The sequence below is a fragment of the Phyllobates terribilis genome, unplaced genomic scaffold (assembly GCF_046119375.1).
Source record: "Phyllobates terribilis strain yellow unplaced genomic scaffold, ASM4611937v1 Scaffold_13__5_contigs__length_258822181, whole genome shotgun sequence".
NCBI classification, from domain to species: domain Eukaryota; kingdom Metazoa; phylum Chordata; class Amphibia; order Anura; family Dendrobatidae; genus Phyllobates; species Phyllobates terribilis.
Window position 1 is genome coordinate 249,260,415 of NW_027362773.1, and position 23,074 is coordinate 249,283,488.

The window sequence follows — 23,074 nt, forward strand, 5'->3', positions numbered from 1 at the left end:
CATTACCTGTGCTAATTGCACCTGTTTGAACTCATTACCTGTATAAAATACACCTGTCCACAATTTCAATCAATCACATTCCAACCTCTCCACCATGGCCAAGACCAAAGAGCTGTCTAAAAACACCAGGGAAAGAAATGTAGATCTGCACAAGACTGGGATGGGCTGCAGGACAATAGGCAAGCAGCTTGTTGAGAAGGCAACAACTGTTGGCAGAATTATTAAAAAATGGAAGAAACACAAGATGACTGTCAATCTTCCTTGGTCTGGGGCTCCATGTTAGATCTTGCCTCGTGGGCTACAGATGATTCTGAGAAAGCTCATGAATCAGCCCAGAACTACACTGGAGGACCTGGTCAAGGACCTGAAGAGAGCTGGGACCACAGTCTTAAACATTACCATTAGTAACACACTACGTCATCATGGTTAAAATCCTGCAGGGCATGCCAGGTTCCCCTACTCATGCCAGCACATGTCCAGGCCCATTTTAAGTTCACCAATGACCATCTTGATGATCCAGAGGAGGCATGGGAGAAGGTCATGTGGTCAGATGAGACCAAAATAGAACTTTTTGGTATCAACTCCACTCGCCGTGTTTGGAGGAAGAAGGATGAGTACAACCCCAAGAACACAATCCCAACCTTGAAGCATGGTGGGGGAAGCATCATACTTTGGGGGTGCTTCTCTGCAAAGGGGTCAGGGCGACTGCACCGTATTGAAGGAAGAATGGATGGGGTTATGTATTGCGAGATTTTGGCCAACAACCTCCTTTCCTCAGAAAAAAGCATTGAAGATGGGTTGCGGCTGGGTCTTCCAGCATGACAATGACCCAAAACATACAGCCAGGGCAACTAAGGAGTGGCTCCGTAAGAAGCATTTCAACATCCTGGAGTAGACTTGCCAGTCTCCAGACCTCAACCTAACAGAAAATCTTTGGAGGGAGCTGAAACTCCATGTTGCCCAGCGACAGCCCCGAAACCTGAAAGATCTGGAGAAGATCTGTATGGAGGAGTGGGCCAAAATCCCTGCTGCAGTGTGTACAAACTTGGTCAAGAACTACAGGAAACGTCTGATCTCTGTAATTGCAAACAAAGGTTTCTGTACCAAATATTAAGTTCTGTTTTTCTGTTGTATCAAATACTTATTTCACACAATAAAATGCTAATAAATTATGTAAAAATCATACAATGTGATTTTCTGGATTTTTTTTTAAGATTCTGTCTCTCACAGGTGAAGTGTACCTACGATAAACATTACACGCCTCTCCATTCTTTGTAGGTGAGAAAACTTGCAAAATCGGCAGTGGATCAAATACTCATTTTCCCCAATGTACAACTTGCTGTTGTTTTGATTGACTTCCATCTTGGTTGTGTAGGTATTTCGGTGATTGTTTCTTATTGGTGGGGAAAGTTGCTGATGGTCATATACAATTCTCAACATTGAAATTGCAACACCATGAAGGAAAAGTCATGGAATGATGAAAATCACATGATCGATGGACATGGTATTGTATGTAAATAATGAAAAAAGGTGAAACAAAATTATCAAAACATTTCGATTTATGCGGAGTCAAGTATGAGCGGAGCAACCTGCGTGGCCTAAATGTGCAGCATCTCTGTACTTGTCTCAGATTTACTTCATGGGAGACATCATTGGTCGGCAATTGAAAAACAGCTGCCAGTAGCGGATATTGATGATTTACTCAAGTGCATTCAGCGCCAAAGATCATTTTTCAGACAACCATTAATAACCTGATTGATAGCAGCCAAGACTGTAAGTGCGGGGATCTTTCCATGTGGTGCTCAATACCCAATACTAAATAAATTAAGATGGTTTTGTTTCCAAAATTTAATTTCCACATTTTCATTTGCGTATCCTTAATATGTCTATTCCTCCTGTGATTTCCAGAATTTGAAGACTTTTCCTTCTTGGTGCAATTCCAATGTTGAGGGGTATAAATTAAGAAATTGCTGTTTTACGGAGTTGTGCAACATTTTTTTCTAAATACAAATAAAAGCTGAAGTAGCTTCGAAGGAGAAAATTGTAAAATTTTAAGCTGGCTACTTAGTTGTGTTAATTAGTTTGGGTCTTTGCCAAAGAGCTCATAAGTGTGTTTATGTTGGGTTCAGTAACTTTGATTACATGAAAGTGCTCCGAGAACAAGACCTGAGCTAAGTCTACAAAAACGGCAGCCATTTTTTTTCCTAATGAATAAACCGACCGTCCCTTGAGGATTAAAAATACCAAATCATACGGAGAGCAAACAAACACCCGGTTCTATGGTTACACGTTGAATACACCATTATCTTGATCTTATTTCTCAACCTATCAACTTCCAGAGGTACAAATTCACTTGGTCATTTCAGTCAAACATCAAAGACATTAGGAACTTGCTGACAAATCAAGAATCTAATCAAGGAGAACAAACGCTAGTATAGCTCGGAGCTGAAAGGGAGATGAGAATGGAGACGAGATAAAGCAAATACGCTGCTAAGTGTTACAAATTACTGCTCCCTCCTCCTCGCACGGTACACACATCTGACTCCATACTGTGCATTCTTTTGGGGGGTAATTTAAAGCGTACCTTGCAGCTGTGTTTCTGTTTTGCAAGCAGAAATGAGAAGTTTTCATTATGTATTGACATATTTTTCTTGTTAAGTAGTGTTTAAAGATATGCTTACAAGATGTACTGATAATGGCCTTTTCAGAAGAAGTGATTCGTTCAAAATCTCGGAATGTCTTCGTGGCAAAGTGATGGATGATGCGTCTTTTACTAACATAGTATCTCCGTCTGCTCGAAAAAAAAAATGCTCAGCCTTTGAAATGAAAATTTGGGCAAATTTTCATAATCATTACGATGGATCTACTAGAGTCGTGTAAAATACCGGTGCCATTAATTTTTTTTACACTGGTCCCTCAAAACTGATTCTACATACTCTATATAGAAGGTTGTCCACAGCACAAATAACGAAATGACTTCATGATACTGGGCTGAAAAGAAGTTCCCAAAGACACTTTTCCCTCTGAAATCACTTCCTGTTCTGCTGCTATTGGCTGAAATTTGTAGTGTCGCGGTTTCAATAAAATCAATGCTTTATCAGCAGGAGATTATCTCTATAGGACTAGGTATCTCGTGCCTCCTAGTCCTCCTGCTCTGTTTAACCACACCTCCATCTCTGATTGGCTGCTTTCTGCCAGTGTGCACAGATGGCAGCCAATCATTGGTGTGGGTTGGATTATACAGGGCTCGGCATTCTGAGCACTGCTAGACATGCAGCAGAGAAAACAGTGATTGTATCAAAACACAGCATGTCCATGTATTATACAATCAGTTCATTGATTATGATAGAATCTGTGTCGAGCATCATTCAGATGATCGTTTTTCATGTACGAGTTCCATCCGTGTTTTTCATGGATAGAACACATACTTATTATAATCTATAGGACTGTTCACATGTCCATGTATTTGGCAGACTCAGTGTTGTTCTCAAAAACATGGACACTTGTCCCATTTTGATTTGAGTCACAGAACAAACTTGCCAATGCTCGTCTACATGTCCATAAGAAAATCGGACAGAACTCGGATGCCATCTCTGTGCTGTCCATTTTAAACTGACTGTTTGATAGCGGAAGGACAGACTAGAGCAAACCACTCTGTTTACTGGTAGGAGTCAAGTTTTTTCCGTGACTCAGATGTCAGTGGTTGCTCTGACCCTCACCATGTAATCCCTGTACAGAGATCCCGGACTTACACATGAGTCAGCTGCTGGCCGATAGTGCAGGCTGGCAGACGTGGTCAGGTTGCCACGTCAGAACTAGGAGAACAGTCAAAGTACCAATCCACAAGGCAAAATAATGGTGAGGAAATAAGTCAAGGTCAGGCAACAGGAATACCAGCATTTAAAACAGGAGCTGAAGCAGAAGACAACCAGAAAAGATAAACTTTTGACTGGCGGAAGGAGTCAGAGGTTCAGGAGTTTAAATAAAAGACAGTCCAGCCCAGGGTTCACAGAAAGGAGCAATCTAAACCGCCAGATGTTAACCCCTTTGTTCCCTGACTTAGCAGCACCAAAAGTCCCAGGAATTATACAGGACTTCTGCTTTGGTGTTGTGCCGCTAAGCAGCCAAAGTGGAAATAGGGAATAGCAACTGACCTAGATGTTACAAGAAGCTTGTGAAACATCCATTATTCCCTTATTTTGCGCATATCCAAAACATTAATGAAATCAGCAATTTTTTTGCACAAGAAAAAATTATGCACAGTAGAATGAAGCCTAATGCTTAATTTTCCAGCAGCAGGACTCCATGGGGTCAACATATTGTTGGGGGGAACCAGGTAATTACAAGGGATTGTCCAAAATGGACTACACATTTTAAGGGGTTTCGCTGGAATTGTATCTTCTTTTTTCGTTTTTATCTGGAGCAGGGGTAACATTGGTAGATCCTGTGTGACAGAGAAGCTAGCAGGAAGATCTTGCTCCTGGGGTCAGGCGGGTTATCTAATACATGCCGAAATCTGAGTAAATATTATGCTGTGTGAACCTACCCTTAGGCTTGCAGCTGAATGTAGTTTTATGTATTTGTAAAATGTTAGATTTATCATAGCAGCTATTTATATCTTTGGTTAAGTGAGAAGACCAAAGCAAATTATCTCCATATATATCTCATCTGTTTGTGTCCTTAAAGCGTTAATCTAAAGTTCTTAAAGGGAAACTGTCACCTGAAAAAACGGTATTAACCTGCAGATATGGGGTTAATCTGCAGATTAATATCATCGTGAAGCTGCCCTGTGCCTGCACTTAGACCCCTGTTGCCGGGAGAAAATGAACTTTATTCCCCCCAGCGGCATTCAGGTTCCATTCACAAGGGGGGGCGCCGGCTCTGGTTCAATCACCGCTCTGTGTATAAAGAGCAGCAGCTGTAACCATGCCCCGGCATTGACTGACAGCAGCTCAGCATTAGATCCGGCTGTCAGTCAGTGCTGGAAGGGGCGCAATTACAGCCGCCGCTCTCTATACACAGAGCAGTCACTGTGCCGGCACAGCCCCCATGGCTGAAACCGGGATGCTGCCGATGGGAATAAAGTTAATTTCCTCCCGCCAGCATGGGTCTAAGTGCCGGCGCCGGGTAGGTTCACAACGCTATTAACCTTCAGATTAACTCCATATCTACAGGTTAATAACGTTTTTTCAGGTGACAGGTTCCCTTTAAAGGAGTAAAATTGCAAAGTGCTTGTAAGAACAAACAACTTTTGCTATTTTCCTTTTATTATAAATAATGAAGAACGGAGGGATTTATCTTATAGTTTGCTGCTCGTTTCCTAGGTTATCTGTCACCTCTGCAGTCTATCAGCAGTTGATGATCACCTAATCAAAGAGTGCAGCACTTACAAGCTATTTTCTGTTGATCTTGTAAGTGCTGCTTTGAAGCTGTCTGGATCACTGGATCTGGCTTCAGTGCCCCTACACTCCTGTAATTCTGAAAAGTCAAAGCTTACTCTGCTTGTAACATCAGAGAGCACACAACTCAGGCCAGTGGCTCAACTGTGCCTCCGGTCTGAGCTGTCAGTCAATCAGAAGTACACCGGCCCCCGACAAGCAGGAAGCTGAAAGCTGGGGTGTAGCCCTCTCCTGAAAAACCAATGCGAGAAAGCCTCTCTGAAGAGGAATTATGGCTTCATTTCTTTGTAATGAAATATTAGATAATTTTCCCGTGTACTTTTTTTTTGTCAATTCCTTCGGGTTTTCAAGATCTCTGTTTCCAGTCATTTAGTGGAAACTTTCATTCTTCTGTTAAAGTGAATAAAAACCTGTCCTGGTCATGTGATGGACACAAAGGTTGCAGAACTTGTAACATTACAGTTATCAAAGGTGTGTCCTCATGATCAGGACAGATTGTTGTTCACTGATCCGCAGTGGAGAGGGGAGAAAGTATTTCGGGGAGAGTAAAGAAAACAGGTTATATATCAGGAAGGTGGCACATGGATTGGAAATAAGTACAGTATTGGAGTTGTGCTGACACATGAAAGAAAGTGGATGTAGATGTAGATGTGTTATTTTAGCAGGGCACAAGCCTATTAGCGAGTTGAAGTGTAATTTCTCATGCTGTGTCTAGCAGTGATCACAACATATTACTATGTGTTACTATGTGAGGGGAGGATTTTTTGCACTTTATCGTTATCACAAATAATTGGATTGCTAAATGTTGTAATATACAAACCTAAACCACAAGACATACTGTATTTGAACAGGGCATCACCTTTATAGCGGAGGGAGCGCAAAGGGTTTAGAAACCTTTTTAGGATTTTTTTTTTGCTTAACTTATTTGACTCATTCTGCACCAAGTTACGTTCAGTGATAGATGCCAAACGATTCCAAATATTTTTTTGAAAACCTATTAAAAATGTTTTTTAGCCATAAATACATTCAATTAAGTAAAGAAAAATGCCCCCAAAGTAAAGCAAGTGCAGCTTTTAAAAAAAAAAAAAATCAATCAGTAATAAAAAAAAATAAATAAATAAATCTGAATATGAAAAAAAAAATCAGGTTTCAGTAACCAAAAAAATACTCATACAGTGCTCGGCAAATAATCAAAACAAGGAAACAATGGCTAAAAATCAAAATTTGAATGAAGTGACGTCGTTCGTATTAATTGTCAAATGTTTTTTTATTGTTCATTTGTTTCCTAAATTCAAAGTTCAGCGACTTTCACAACAGTCTTCATTAACCCCTTCCTGCATTCCTCCACACTCTGTCTCGAACAGCCACAGCTTTTAAAGGGAACCTGTCACCAGATTTTATCAATGTAAACTACGGCCACCACCTTCACTGTCTCATCGGTCTAGCAACCTGCACATAAGTCCCCAACCATCTCTGTGTAGCCCAAAAAATACCTTTTATGATCTCCTCATACGATCACCGTCGTCCTGCCCTGCTTCATGTGGATGATACATACTACGTCATCCAAACAGCGCCCCCTATCTTGCTCCTGCGCAGGCATTGCTTCCAGGTGAAATAGAACGTCTGCCGGTGCTCATGCGCGTTGGCTTCCATCGGCCTTCGCAGCGTAATTGTGGGAGACTGATGGGTTTCCATCCAGATGGGGGCCTGATGAAGGCTCCCGATGCCGCTATGTTGGTACTCCTATGAAGCTTAGCCACAGGCTTATCTTAATAGGAGATTTTCACTATACTGTAATACCACAGTATAAACAATCCAAACAATCGCACTTTCAAGCTAAAGCGCGGAAAAAATCCTTGTTTTTTAAAGCGTTAAAAATGTTCTACCAGAGCGTCTTAAGTTCTTTCTCTAGCTAAGTGATCTGTAACAAAGATACAAATCCGTCACTGATCCTGCTCCTGGTTCTGATAGCTCTAGCTGATCCCCTTTTGTCTTCCATTGCTAGAAATAGCAGCAAAGAGGCCAAGGGTTTGTACACAGGTCTGCAGTGGAAAGGGGAGAAAGTACTTCAGGGAGGGTAGAAAAAACAGGTTATGTAAGGAAGAAAGTACATGGAGTGGAAATAAGTACAGTATTGGAGCTGTGCTGATACATGAAAGCAAATGGAGACAGCAGTACCCAATTTAACACAGATCTCATATCCAGCCTGTATTTCTGAGAGGGACACTCCCACAGGAGAAAATTCTGAAACCTTTATCAGGTTGCAAACTGCATAGAAATAAATAAAGGAATGATAATGGATACCTGAATCTATCTAAAATGGGGCCAGTGGAGAGTTGTTCCATATTCCCACTGATTTATATGGTATTTCTGACAACTTCTCTACTTACAGGGGACTGCGTCGGGGCCCTGTTCTAGAGATAGATGCAAGTCTCATTGGTGGTACTCAGATATCCTATACATTTATGGCATGTTCTTTGGAATAGTTGTACAGGATGGGAATACTCCTTTAACTAAAGGTAACCACTAACATGTAAAGATCGTTTTTCCTGAATCCATAGCCTTTAAACACACTCAGTAAAAGAAAAACACTACATCAATGAAAATAAAAAAAGGTTCTGCCCCCTGGAATGCAATAAAGATGTAAAAAAAATGTATGGTGCGTCCTGAAAGTCAAATGACCTGTATCTTTTGGGTTTAATGAATGTCGGTCCGCACTTCTGAGATTTGTCTTTAATCCTGATAACATATGTGTTGCCAATGGGAATACATTTTTAAAAAGCGTACACAATGTAATGGCAGGTTTTTATTTTATTTTCGCCTATTTTTACTCACTGCGTCGGCTCCCATTTGTTTTATATGCTAAATAAACAAAATCAAATGATTCAGTTGTTTCAATGGGGCTAGGCAAAGGGAAACAGGTGGCACCAAAATGAGTGTACAATCAATGCATTTCTAATGCCGCGCAAGACGCAATCAAGACAAGTGGAATACATCCAGAAAATGGCTGGAGTAGCACAGCTGATGAGGTTCAGGTCTCTCTGCAGCAACGTACATATTACGGAAACTGCCCGCTCATCAGAAATACATATATATTAGGGGGGAAAACCTGCACCGCCTGTGGAAAGACGGATAGTTTGGCATTTTTCGTCCCCCTCTTTTAATTACTCTTGACACCGTGGAGAAACATCTCATATAAATCTGTAATGTGCTCTGATGAGAAACTACACGGTTGGAAGACCATGTAATTTCTCCCCAATTAATTAAAGTTCACAGAGTGTTTTCAGCAGCCAGATGCCACTGTCTGGCTGCAATAACACTGCTGTCAAGAGTAAAAAATTAAGATCCAAGGCACAAGAAAGGCAGTTAAAAAAAGAAACCAGATGCCAGGTTATTTCTGACGGCGTTTCATGCATCGCAGTTCAGCTGCAGAAGTGGTTAATATGTTTCCTTTCCAACATTGCGCGCTTCATTCAGGACCAGACCCAACCATACTAGACTTGTATTATCCATCTATCTGGAATCCAAAAATAGACAGCACTTCCGAAAATATTTCCAAAAATAGCAGACTTTATTTGACCATATGTGGTGATGATGCGGCACAAAAATTGAGCTTTTTTATGGCTGGAGGAAGAAGGTTCATTGTTTTTTTCAGCAGAAGCTTCGCCACATATGAGCTAATAAAGTCCAATAATATTTGGAAAGATTTTTTGGAGTGATGTCTATTTTTGGATTCCTTGTATTGGACCCAGTGGTTTGGTGATTTGCTTTAACTCCTGGTTGATCTATCTATCTGTCTATGTAGATCCAAAAAATACAGGCAGCACTCCAAAGTCCAAAAATATAAGAATTATTTATTGGCCATCGGTGAAAATGGCGACTATTCTTTCTCAAGCTTAGCTTGTTTGTCTGCTAGAGTCCCTTTTATGGGTGTGTGTATTTTGACACTCCTGTTTTCGACCCAGTTTGTTTACCTGTCCAATCAGACCTTGGCTACATTTAATGAACCTGTGCCCTGACCTCGGACAGTCTGACTTTGCCTTTGTCTCACCCTCCTGTACCTCATACCCGTGCCCTGAAGTAGTACCTGGTAGCTTATCCTCACAATCTGAGGCTATAGTGAATACCCGTTAGTCACTTAGTTACGCCCCTCCAGGGTGAGCCTGGCCCATGGTGTAGTGGGTTCACACCCACCAGCGTTACAGGCAAATTACCTGGGGAAGAAACCAGGATGTACTATGGGAAGTAGACAAGTAGGCAGAGGCAGTGGGATTCTCTGAAGAATATTCTTTTAATGGAGCTATGTTTGCTCATAATAAGGCTTCCACACTGTTTAGCATGTTCAGGGAAAACTGAGAAACCCATTAACCCGTATAGAATTATCTGTACTTAGGGCACCCTGGAGTGGCTGCTGGTCCATGGAGTAAGGTGGCAGATAGAGGGATAGTAAAGCCTGGTCTTTGCCAGGAAGATTGAGTCAGTGATACGATACTGGCGTAGCACTGCTGGAATCCAGTGGCCGAAGGAGCACAAGCAGGAACAGAAAGCGGTAGTAGAAGTTCTTGGAGTTAGCAAAGGATTTGTAGGAAACAATATGTAGATAGGTGAGAACAGTCTGGGTAAGACAGTCCAGGAGCTGGAGACTGGAACTTGACGAAACAGGAAACAAGATGGATTCCACATGTTTAGAATCTGCCATCTTAGTAAAGGGCAATTGCAGAACACCGCAGCCGCCTCCAGTGGTAAGGCGTGGAATTGCAGCACAGTTATTAAGGTGAACAATAGCAGCCACTAGTGGTCAAACTGTAGAAGGAGAACAGGAATCCTGACAGTCACAGACAAAATCAATATACCGTTGAGTCAAAATACAAGCTGAAGTCAGGAACTAACCACCTGAAAATATAGGATAGCACGATTAGACAAGCAACAGACCAGATTAGCTAAAAACTATAACTGGCAGCTAGGAGTAGCTGCTGGGGTTTAATAGGGAGTGGCTTACAGCAAAAAGATGATTTCAATAGATAATAAGCACCCTGACACAAGACATAAAAACTCTGTCTGGGCTATACCACAAGTGTTCTTGGGAAGGCTCGTTCATAATACTCGGCCAGTGTACATACATACTTTGTCATGGTGCAAGCCTCAATAAAGGAGGAGAGCTAATTTTGATACAGTTTGCCCTGTTGGCTGTCCTCCTGACAAATATTTTTATGTTATTGCAAAAATGTGATCATATAGATGTGTACCATTTAGAAGTTTTGACTGGTCAGCTTAAGGTGACCCATTAAAGGGAATCTGTCAGCATGATTTCATACTCTAATACACTTTTGCACGTTATATGCACATACAGCTCTTCCAAAGACAAGTCCAGCAATACCTTCACATGTCCATTCCATTTCTACGTTACTGAGAAATCTGTAATGCAAATAAGGCTGAAGAGCTATTAGTAGATCCGAAGCCTCTGTCACTCCAGCTCTATTCCCTGCCCAGCACTCTTTCCACCTATTTTACGAACAACCCGTTTGCCTGAAGTCACAGAGCATAGAGGCTGTCGGTGAAGCAGGAGGACAAGGCTCTGGGCACGAAATAGAGCTGGAGTGACGGAGGCTTCAGATCTACAATAGTTTTTCAGACTAATTTTCATATTAAAATTAATTACTAGGCAATTTTCAAAACTAAATGTTTTTGACTGATTCATTCTTTTGCGCTTTTTGGGGCACTTTTCAGGCAAATTTCACCGTGGGAAAAGATGTTGTGTGCACATACCCTTAGAGGGTAAAAGTGGAAAATGTATCTCTATTCACTCTCATTAGGAGCTTAGCAGCGGATCTTAGTCTTCTTTGTATTTATGTCTGCACTTTTGTCTCTTTTTTTGGCATGTCATGTTTTAAATAAAGCTGCTTTGTTTTTAATACTTCCTGGTATTTGGCTTTAACAACTTTTTTAACACACTGACTGGTAGATTACATGTATTCTTGGTGCATTTCTGCAGCCAAAATGCACTGAAATTTCATGCGTTTTTTTTTTTTTTTTTTGCATCTAATGCAAATCTATGGTAAAAATCTGCACATAAAACTCAGCGTACATGCAAGATAAATCGACACGTTGCGGATTTCAGTACGGCACCGCAGGTCAGTTTGCGCTGCTTAAAAAAAAAAAAGCATTGAAAATTAATCGTGGGAATTTAGAGTGAATCTGTCAGCAGGGTTTTGCTGTGTAATCTGAAGGCAGCATGAGGTAGGGACAGAGAGCCTGATTTCAGTGATGTATCACTTATTAGGCTGTGTGCTGTTGTTTCATTACAATGAGTGTTTTATCAGCTGGAGATTAGTGCCGGATTAGCTCCCATGTGCTTCCTGGTCCAAACACGTCCCACTCCCCACCACTGATTAGCAGCTTACTGTCCATAATATACAATGTGCACAGAATGTGTGATGTGGGTGGGGGCAGCTTTCTGAGCTCTGCTACATCTCTGTGTCACAACTACTGCACCCAGTAAACTAAGTGATACATCATTGGAATCAAGGTCTCTTTCTCTACATTATACTGCTCTCAGATGAGGGAGCAAAGACCTGGTGACAAATTTTCTTTAACCTAAACTGTCAATATAGTGGAATTTATGGTATTTTATTGGGATTGGTGGGGCTCCTGGCAGTCAGTAGGGTCTCAGCAATCGGACAGCCACAGATTAGAAAGAGATGGCATAGCCTAATGATATGTCTTCACTTTTTTCTCGTGTAACATTTTCTTCAGGTCAGACCAAAAGCTCATTTCAATGGGGAGACGGGAAAGGTCTGACAGCAGCTTATCTTCATCAGTAACAAAAGGTCAGGCACATTAAAATCAACATGCCTGATTCCTCTTGCTTTCTCATGCCATTCCCATTGGGCCATTTTAGTAAATATGTATGGCCATATTTAGTATATAGGTAATTTAAGTATATATATACATATATATGTAAAGAATATTAGTATATTATATTAGTGTGTATATATATATATATATATATATATATATATATATATATATATATACAGTACAGACCAAAAGTTTGGACACACCTTCTCATTTAAAGATTTTTCTGTATTTTCATGACTATGAAAATTGTACATTCACACTGAAGGCATCAAAACTATGAATTAACACATGTGGAATTATATACTTAACAAAAAAGTGTGAAACAACTGAAAATATGTCTTATATTCTAGGTTCTTCAAAGTAGCCACCTTTTGCTTTGATGACTGCTTTGCACACTCTTGGCATTCTCTTGATGAGCTTCAAGAGGCAGTCACCGGAAATGGTTTTCACTTCACAGGTGTGCCCTGTCAGGTTTAATAAGTGGGATTTCTTGCCTTATAAATGGGGTTGGGAGCATCAGTTGTATTGTGCTGAAGTCAGGTGGATACACAGCTGATAGTCCTACTGAATAGACTGTTAGAATTTGTATTATGGCAAGAAAAAAGCAGCTAAGTAAAGAAAAACGAATGGCCATCATTACTTTAAGAAATGAAGGTCAGTCAGTCCAAAAAATTGGGCAAACTTTGAAAGTGTCCCCAAGTGCAGTTGCAAAAACCATCAAGCGCTACAAAGAAACTGGCTCACATGAGGACCGCCCCAGGAAAGGAAGACCAAGAGTCACCTCTGCTTCTGAGGATAAGTTTATCCGAGTCACCAGCCTCAGAAATCGCAGGTTAACAGCAGCTCAGATTAGAGACCAGGTCAATGCAGCACAGAGTTCTAGCAGCAGACACATCTCTTCAACAACTGTTAAGAGGAGACTTTGTGCAGCAGGCCTTCATGGTAAAATAGCTGCTAGGAAACCACTGCTAAGGACAGGCAACAAGCAGAAGAGACTTGTTTGGGCTAAAGAACACAAGGAATGGACATTAGACGAGTGGAAATCTGTGCTTTGGTCTGATGAGTCCAAATTTGAGATCTTTGGTTCTAACCACCGTGTCTTTGTGCGACTCAGAAAAGGTGAACGGATAGACTCTACATGCCTGGTTCCCACCGTGAAGCATGGAGGAGGAGGTGTGATGGTGTGGGGGTGCTTTGCTGGTGACACTGTTGGGGATTTATTCAAAATTGAAGGCATACTGAACCAGCATGGCTACCACAGCATCTTACAGCGACATGCTATTCCATCCGGTTTGCGTTTAGTTGGACCATCATTTATTTTTCAACAGGACAATGACCCCAAACACACCTCCAGGCTGTGTAAGGGCTATTTGACCAAGGAGGAGAGTGATGGGGTGCTACGCCAGATGACCTGGCCTCCACAGTCACCAGACCTGAACCCAATCGAGATGGTTTGGGGTGAGCTGGACCGCAGAGTGAAGGCAAAAGGGCCAACAAGTGCTAAGCATCTCTGGGAACAACTTCAAGATTGTTGGAAGACCATTTCCGGTGACTACCTCTTGAAGATCATCAAGAGAATGCCAAGAGTGTGCAAAGCAGTCTTCAAAGCAAAAGGTGGCTACTTTGAAGAACCTAGAATATAAGACATATTTTCAGTTGTTTCACACTTTTTTGTTAAGTATATAATTCCACATGTGTTAATTCATAGTTTTGATGTCTTCAGTGTGAATGTACAATTTTCATAGTCATGAAAATACAGAAAAATCTTTAAATGAGGTGTGTCCAAACTTTTGGTCTGTACTGTATATACATATATATATAAAGAATATTAGTATATTACATTAGTGTATATATATATATATATATATATATATATATATATATGTACATTTAGTATGTAGAGCCAGTCCAACACCCCTTTACAGTGTTTCCCTGCACACCAAGGCACCAGTCCCGGAAGGAATTTGCTAGGATATGCCTTTTTTAACATATTTCTGCAATATTTTATAATATTATCAAATTGTATTTATTGCAGCCTACTTTTTAACATAAAATAGTTTTGGTTCCCAAAAAAAAAGTAAATTACCAGTTTGAGGTTTTAAAAACCATAATTTTTGTTTCTGTGTTCTAGATTCATTTGTCATTGACTTGCGGACACGTGTATTCATCACTGGCACAGTGATGCAGCTATGTGACTACCTTGTCCAACATACTGTATTAGTGCTATAAATAATCCTGCCCGATCCCCGTCTCCTTTGTTCTATAGACAATCTTTGGCATTCTGTTATTTGTTGTAATTATCCTGTTTCCCCACTGATAGACGTGATTAAGTCTATTTAGGGCCGTGTAATGGGTTTTCTGGCTGGCTGAGTACAGGCTAATAAGAACTCCCTGCGTGTCTTTGCTGACAGCTGCCACCAATCCTGTGTATATGTTTCTGTAACGACATCTTCTTACCCCATTTTTTTTTTTCTCCCATGGTGCACGGTACGCGGGGTCCTTATGGAAAACTATGCCGGGATGATTATTGGTTGGACTGTTCTTATAGGAACCAGATGTAGGAAGGTCTTGTTAGGATCTATCTATAAAGTGATGAGAAGAATGCAAGTGAGCTGCTCAAATAAGAGGTTGTCCATCAGGTTAGAAAAAAAAACCTAATCTCACCATTCCCGGCAATTTTTGTTCCAATGGTGCCCCACTGGTCTCTACGTCTTCCTGCAGCGTTGACGATCAAACTCAGGGACAGAAGATGGAGTGGGAACGGGAGCAGCGATATACTGTCAAAGTGTTCATTGCTTCTTTTACGGCCGGCCGGAAGTGCTTACTTGCCGAGCTGGCCGTCTACTTGTAGTGGCCGCCGCAGGGTACTGCACATTCAAATCAATCGGAGGCGAATGTGTAGTAACAAGCCCTGGCCACTACAAGTAGACGGCCAGATTGACAAGCAAGTACTTCAGCCGGCAGCCACCTACACAGATAACAGCTGGTGTCGGACCCCGGCCGATCAGACATTGATGACCCGTCCTAAGGATAGGCCATCAATGTGAAAGTAGTGGACAACCTCTTTAAACAAAACATAAAAATATGAATTTTTAAAAAAATATGTATTTAGTACGACAATTGGTTTATCATAAATGTTAATTTCCTATAGTAGATTCCTCTTAAGAATTGTCTCCTGTCGGAAGTGAGGCGTCGCTTCGAAAAGCGACGCTTGAACAATAAGCAATTATAGGTTCTGCTGACTTTTGTTAGAAAAGGAACTAATATGACAAATGTTCATAGACTGCAAACATGGGGATACGGACAGGCGGAATGAGGCTAATGACCCAGAACTGCCTGCATGTGCAGGTTCCTGCAGCCAAGTTTGTCTGACTCCGTTCCATGAGGCCCATCCCTCCGCTGTGTGTTCTCCGCATACTGTCTCTTGGCTCTTTGCGAGATAATTAGTTTTGATGTCAGAAATATCCTCGTCACCTGCAACGTATTTGTCCTCCACTGTGTTGGTAACACCAGCTCTTTTCTCACTGTCAGCCAGGCTGGCGGCGGTGTTGACAGTTGTAAAGTTAATTACAAGTGCTAACGAGCATCAGGGATTGGAAGGACACGGCATTTTGAGCTTTTAAGAGCATAATTGGGCTATTTTCTTTGTTTATTTGTTTGTCTTTGCTCGCCGCCTCGGTGCACACACAAGTGCACTGTTTGTACACACAACTAAGAACATTCTGCCCTGCTCAGAAGCAATTAGTTGCTGTTTTTTTTTTTTTAATTATTGCTTAAGTTAATTGTAACGATTGCTAGATTTTTTTTTTATAGATTTATTCGATTCTGTAAATACTAACGGCATGGCTTCTGTTCATAACAAAGCCACGGCCGAAGCATTCTCCAATAAATCAACGCGGATTTGAATGGACGCAACTGACAGGGGCTCTTCTAGGTTCTAGTTTATTCGCCTGCGCTATTCTTGCTGTTGAAAATGCCAGAAATTTTGATGAAAACCCAACCAATCACCTTACCAACAAAACTCTTTGTCATTTTGTGTAGAAGCGTTCATTTTTCTTAATGATAGGATATCTCATCGCTTTAGGATGGGTGGAAGTCTTCTTCACTGGTTTTGTGTTTGCACGGTGGTTCCATCCATCTGGGACTTTTACATTGACCCCCTATCCTTAGGATAGGTCAGCAATATCTTTTTGGTGTTGTCACGCCAGGTGTGGGAAAAACTTAGTGCAACAGAGAGGGAAGAGGGAAAGGGAGCCCAGACACTAGGGAAAGGGGGAAGTGGAGACTTCCTAGACTGCTCTAGTGTCACCCTGTCTCCACTAACGTCCCTATATTGCCTCTTCAGAAATCGCCGCACGTGTGCCTCGCCCTGTCTTTCCCTGGCTTAGGGCTAAGGCTAGGGATGGGAGGAGATGAGCACTAGTCGATCTCCACTAAACTCTATAGACAACAAGGGTAGACAAACAGGGGGAGAATGCTTAGCTTTAGATGACTCCAGACAAATGCGAACTCGGCCTCAAGCTCCAGAGAGGACGAAGTATTGCTCTTGCTAAGCCTTCACAAGTAGAAATGAATATAGCCTGCACCTCCCTCTCAGACACACCAGGTATTTATACACTCAAGCCAGGGAGCTAATTAGCCAGAGGGAGATATCCGCTAGGTTCTAGAGACTGCCTCTCATCTAAGAAGATATCTGTAATGCCAAACGTAGAGATCTCTTGCAACCAACTGCAGGGCGACTGTCTGTCACCTCTGATATACCCGTAACAGGTGTTTGGGCAACACCCGTTACCTCCGCCGATCAGCTGTTCCCGGTGTTGGTGGCTGCCGGAAGTACTCAGTTGTACAATTCCCTGTATAGTGACTACAGCTGAGTACTGAACATCCATACCCTATTTGAATCAATAAATGGCAAATGTGCAGTACTGGGCCGCCGTCACTATGTAGTTGATCTAGCTGTGTAGCTCTGCAACCAAGCACTTCTGGCCAACACAAGGATCTTCTGATCTGCCGATACTCACACCCCAAACGATCAGATATGGAGGATCTATTATGAGGGTAGGCCATCAATGTAAATGTCCCAGACAACCCATTTAAGTGAACAGGACCATCTGCAGATCTCCCCAAGTCAGGTGGCAGGAATTGGGAAAAGTGAGAAGATGCATCGCCTTCATTCTCAGGATTGGTGTTACTAATGGCATAGAATACGCCTCCACTTTATGATCGGTGGAAGTGTTCTTCACTGTTTTTTATCTTCACAGAGGCTCCATCCACCTGGAAACTACATTGCTGGCCATTTAAATGTACTGGACCAACTGAAGATCCCTGAATAGTTGAGTGGCTGGAATAGGGAAAAGTGAGAAGGTGCATCCCCTTCGTTCTCTGGATTGGTGGGGGTCCCGGATGTCAAACTTTCACATTTGTAAAGTAATGGCATATCCTTACTTTGTAAGATGGCAAACATCTTTTAAAAGTCTTTTTTTTTCAGCTCGGTATGTATTAATGGGGTTGTACAGAGGAAACAAGTTATCACTTATCGCCAGTATAACTGATTAGGGTCGTCTGTACACTGGGACCCGCACCGATTGGCAAAACAGGGCACTTTTATCTATGTTACAAAGTAGAGCGGCAGATCGGATGCATGACCGCCGCTCTAATTCTCTTTGAGGCTGCTCGAAAAAGCTGAGCGCAACGCTCGGCAGCCCCATAGAGAATGAATGGAGCAGCAGTCGAGTATCTAACCGAGGAGGGGTGTGAAAGTGTCTCATTCTGGCGATCAGTGCGAGTCCCAGGTGTTGGACTTTCACCAAGCAACAAGTTACCATCTATCCTCTGGGTAGATGATACCTAGTTTTCACTGGACAATTTTCTTTAAGTTCTACAAGAGCAAAAATTGTATTAAATTGAATTAGTTTTTTATTTTCCTGTGTTTCATCACCACAAAACACATAGAACTATGAGCCGTATCAAACAATTGTGGTCCACAGCTGTACCATCATAATGCATATTATGCCTTGGTCAAGTAGCGTGATGTCCATATGAATGGAGTTAACAACCAGCAGTTCAATCAGTTTGGAGTTTTCTTTTAATTGGATTTGGGATTGTATCTTCTTCGAAATCCAAAAACAAAAAATGTTTCAAATACTCTTTGATTAGGATTTTGAAGCAGCTCTTCTTCAAAATCAATAGTAAAAACTCTCTGGGATCATGCCCTAATGGTGTTATAACAGACTATTCCATACATTTTAGTGCAAAGTTTTTTACTTTCTCATTTAATATATATAGGGTTCATCATTTGAATTTAAGTAATTTTTTTTTTTTTGTGGTGGTATTCATTGATGATTTTGTTGCGCCAAATTCTTCAAAATGGCGCACATGGTTCATGAATTTTGAACAAAATCAAAAATGCTCTTTCTTTGTGACCTTTTTAGTGCCAAAAGTTGCATGTTCCACTAAAATGTTGTAAAATATACGGCAAACAAAAAATTAAGGCATATACATAAAATCACTCCGGAGTGGGGAGACAGTTGTACAAATTGCCCCAAAATTTTGGAACTTTTTAAAATTTTCAATTGGTGAACATAAAAAAAAAAAACAAAGAGATAAAAACATATAAAATTGAAACAGGTGCAAATTAAAAGACGAGTAAGAAGCAAGTGAAAAATACTAAAAACTAGCCAAAAAAAACTGTTGCTAATGCAATGATTAATTTTTTTAAATTATTTTTTTTTTAGAAATATCCTTTAAATGGCCCTCATGTTAGCTAGTTAATGTCCCAGTTACACATGTGTACACAGAACCAAGGGGCACCTGTTATGGTGCTTTGTTTTTGGATCTGCATTCCATTGGTCTTGGCGATGATCATACTTGATTACAGTTGCATAATTCCTAATGATTCTATACAATAGTTCATATATTTTATATGCTTGACTCGTTGCCACGCTCCACAATAAACCAAGACCGAATGTGTTTTTGGAAATGCTCCTCTTTGGTTTGGGTCTATTATGCATTTGATGCCACTTGCTATTGGTGTCCAGAAGTGAATTTATGAACCTTGACTTAAGACTCCATCCAAATTCATTGTACAAATGTAAACAGAAACGTGAAGCCAAGAAAATATCATATTCATCATAATTAGGTGAAAATGTCCCATAGAGAGACTATGCAGTACTATACTGCGTCCAAGACAAAAATATTAATATTACAGCGCCCTTGCACAGATTTTTATAATATACGTACATTAAAACTGAAGTTATTCTATTGGCGCTGTTTTTGCCCTAAATATTTGAATACTGCTTCTTACAGAAGGCAAACGTATTCCTCGGATTCTACAAATTCGTTTAGTTTAATGAACATAAGAGCCTTAAAAAGCAAAATAATCTCTTATAAACACTTCAGAAATTATCTGATGAATAGGTTTATATACAACCCCAATTCCAAAAGAGTTGGAACATTGCATTCTTGTTTTCTTTACATTTTACACAATTATTTGGAAATCTCTTATAGCCATGGTTATTCTAAGCAGAACATAGGTCTCAGATCAGAAGTTGAACGTTGGACATTTTTCCAGTTCATTTGAAAAAAATTCACTGATTTAGATATTGATGGCAGCATGACATCTCAAAAAAGTTGGCACAGGGTTAACAAAAGGCTGTAAAAGCAAGACATAAATGAACAAAAGATGGAGATCAAGTCACATGACTGTATAAAAAAAAATGTCAAGAGAGGCAGAGTCTCTCAGAAGCAAAGATGGTCAGAGGTTCACGAAGCTGAACAATTGTGTCTAAAAATTGTGGAACAATTGCAGAAAAATGTTCCTCAGTGTAAAATTTCAAAGACTGAATATCCCACCATCTACAATACATAATATCTTCAAAATATCATAGATTCTGGAGAAATCCATGTGCACAAGCGAAAAGGCTGATGGTCAATATTGGATACTCATGATCTACAAGCCCTCAGGCATCGCTGCATTAAAAACAGTCATGATTCTGTCGTTCCAATCACTGCATGGGCTCAGGAATACTTTCAGAAATCATTGTCTGTGAACACAGTTCACCGTGCAATACAGAAATGCATGTTGGGGCTCATACTCATCTGCATGAAAAACGGACGAGTGCAATCCGATAAAAAATCGGATTGCACTCTGACCAGTGTTAATCTGAGTCCCTGCTCATCTGCGATTTTTTTTTTTTCTCCGTTCAGATCGGACTAAGAAAAAATTGCAGGATGCTGCTATTTGCCACGTACATCGAATGAGACTTGCCAATACAAGTCAATGGGTGCGATTAAAAAAAATCGGACGGCACTCAGACGATTGCAATGCGATTTTAACATGAGCTTTTACATAGAGGAATTCTCTGTCATTTACACACAGTTTTCCAAGGAAATATTCTTCATCACATATATATTGATGGATATAAATATGTGATTGAGATATATAATCAGCGCTTTGCGTGTGCGTGCTTACTATACATGTATTTTAGTACAAAAGAAATTATTTTCTGAAAAAAATGATGTGAAATCTCCCAAAATTTTATTAACCAGCAGAGGGAAAGCCAACAGCTGGGACAGATGTTTATAGCCTGGCAAGAGGGTAATACCCATGGAGCTTCCCAGGCTATTAATATCAGCTCACAGCTGTATACTTAGCCTTTACTGTTTATTAAAATGTGGGACCCCCCCAAAAAAATGTTGTGAGGCCCCTATAATTAGTAACCAGCAAAGGCTAGTTAGACAGCTGCAGGCTGATATTAATAGGCTATGAAGGAGACATGGATATTGGCCCTCTTCCAGATGTTTTTACATCAGCTCTCAGCCACCCTAAAAAAGGCGTATCCATAAGATGTGCCAATTCTGGCTCTTATCCTCCACTCTTCCCACTTGCCCTTGTGTGGTGGCAAGGGGGTAATAGGTTTGGGATTGATGTCAGCCTTGTATTGGCAGCTGACATCAAGCCCAAGGATTAGTAATGGAGAGGTGTCTATAAGACGCCCCCATTGCTAATCCCATTGTCAAATTGTAAAAAAACAAACACCCAGAATAAAATCCTTTATTTGAAATAATGACACAGACTCCTTTATGGAATCTAAATTTACCAAAAACCTTTATACTCACCTTTAAGCCCAATCCGTTGAAGCCCATGTCCCCTGTAAAATAAATAATAAAGCAACATAATCCTCACCTGTCCCCGACGTGAAGATAATAATCTATTTGTCCAAAGGCAACTCTAGCTCTGCTACATCTACTTGGCATGCTGAACACTGGCATGATTCGAGCATTCAGCATGCCAGGAGGCCAAGACATTGAGGTGCGTGTTCTTGCGCAGCTCAGTGCCTCGTAGTGACGTAATAAAGTTGAGCTGAGTTCATAGCCAGTGAACTCCGTTCACCTCACTGACGTCAGCGCGAGCGTGAGAATGTTCTTTTACGCTCGTACCATCAGAAAGGTCAGCGGAGTTCAGAGCCAATGAACTCCATTCACCTCAATGACGTCAGCGCTAGCACCATGGGAAAGTTATCACGGTGCTAGCGCTGACATCATTGAGGTGAACGGAGTTCATTGGGTATGAACTCCGCTCAACTTGATTACGTCACAGCGAGGCACTGAGCTGCGCAAGCACAGTGGAGTTAAGTATTGCTTTTTTTTTCATCGACCACTACATTGAGAATAGTCAAACCACCTTGAAATGGCAGACTATAAGAGGTAGTAATTGTAGACACACAGTATTCAAGAATGGCTACATTATTTTTGTGACTTACATGGTATTTAGGAATGGATGATGTTTAACTGATCAAGGAAAATTATCCGACTTGAATGCGGTTAAGAATTAATTCTGCGCTCTTCGCTTTATTCAAAATTGGATACAGTTGCCTAAAAGATGGGATTGTTGTCTTCCTTTAGATCAACATCTATAGCTGAGAAAGGTTGATCATGATGGCCCGTGGTGTACGTTCTTTCTCATGCTTATCTTCTGATAGCCTGATGTTTTTGACCCTTGCACACAATAAGGGACCTCTAGGGATACCAAGAAAACACTTTTTTCCCAAGGGTGGCCTTACACATTGCGCACTTTAGAAAGGTGTCAGGCAAGTTTGTTTGGCTGACAGCTCTCCTTTACAACCTCATACAATTGCTTTTATTGGCGAAATGGAAGTAGGCAACTGGCAGAGGTATTTCCTCTGAAAACCAAAGGATCGGCATCTTGAACTTCTATTACCTGATTGTTTTCATCCCGAGACATCTACTGTTGGAGTAGAGTATGGATAACCTCATGACTATGAAATGGTCTTCTGTTCCCAGCGAAGTTATCGGGGTTGGCTGACATTAATCTGATATTCAGCTTAAGGAGAACAAAGAGAAAAAAATAATTGAAAACGGGGCTGGGAAAGAGGTGACCAGTCACAGAGACATGTACCTACTGACTTCTCCCTGCCCACTCATCTAGACTGGCAGGTCTTACTCTATATGTGTATAGGGAGAGACCTTGTAATCTAGGCGAGCGAGCAGGGAGAAGTCAGAGGGGGCATACAACTTTGACTTGTCACCTCGTACATGATGGTATATATATGTTTGTAATGAGGAGGCTAGTCTCTGATTCATGCTGCCCATTTTCAGACAGCATGAATCATGTCAAAGGTTGCCCCTTAAGTTTTGTAGGGGCAAATTTACTGGTTTTACATGGCAGTGACAGAAATCATTATCGATGTTCCTCTCTTTCAAAAGGCCATTTATGGTTAATATGTATAACATTTAGTTATTGATGGTTTTATGCTATTTCACATTAACACGCTCTTTATTATGTTTTAACAAGATAG

General features: G+C 40.9%; 1 protein-coding gene across 2 annotated transcripts in view; it reads left to right on the plus strand.

Moving 5' to 3' along the window:
• The window catches only part of FTO (FTO alpha-ketoglutarate dependent dioxygenase), a 289,914-nt gene that overhangs the window by 220,747 nt on the left and 46,093 nt on the right, over nucleotides 1-23,074 (plus strand). Inside the window, exon 9 of one of the 2 annotated variants that reach the window (XM_073659383.1) lies at nucleotides 17,519-17,573. The exons of the other annotated variant lie outside the window; for it this stretch is intronic. Within the exon in view, the coding sequence (XP_073515484.1) occupies nucleotides 17,519-17,558 (40 nt within the window). The 3' untranslated portion in view covers nucleotides 17,559-17,573. Of the gene's footprint in view, nucleotides 1-17,518; nucleotides 17,574-23,074 lie in introns of those variants that run through there. 2 annotated transcript variants of the gene reach the window in all.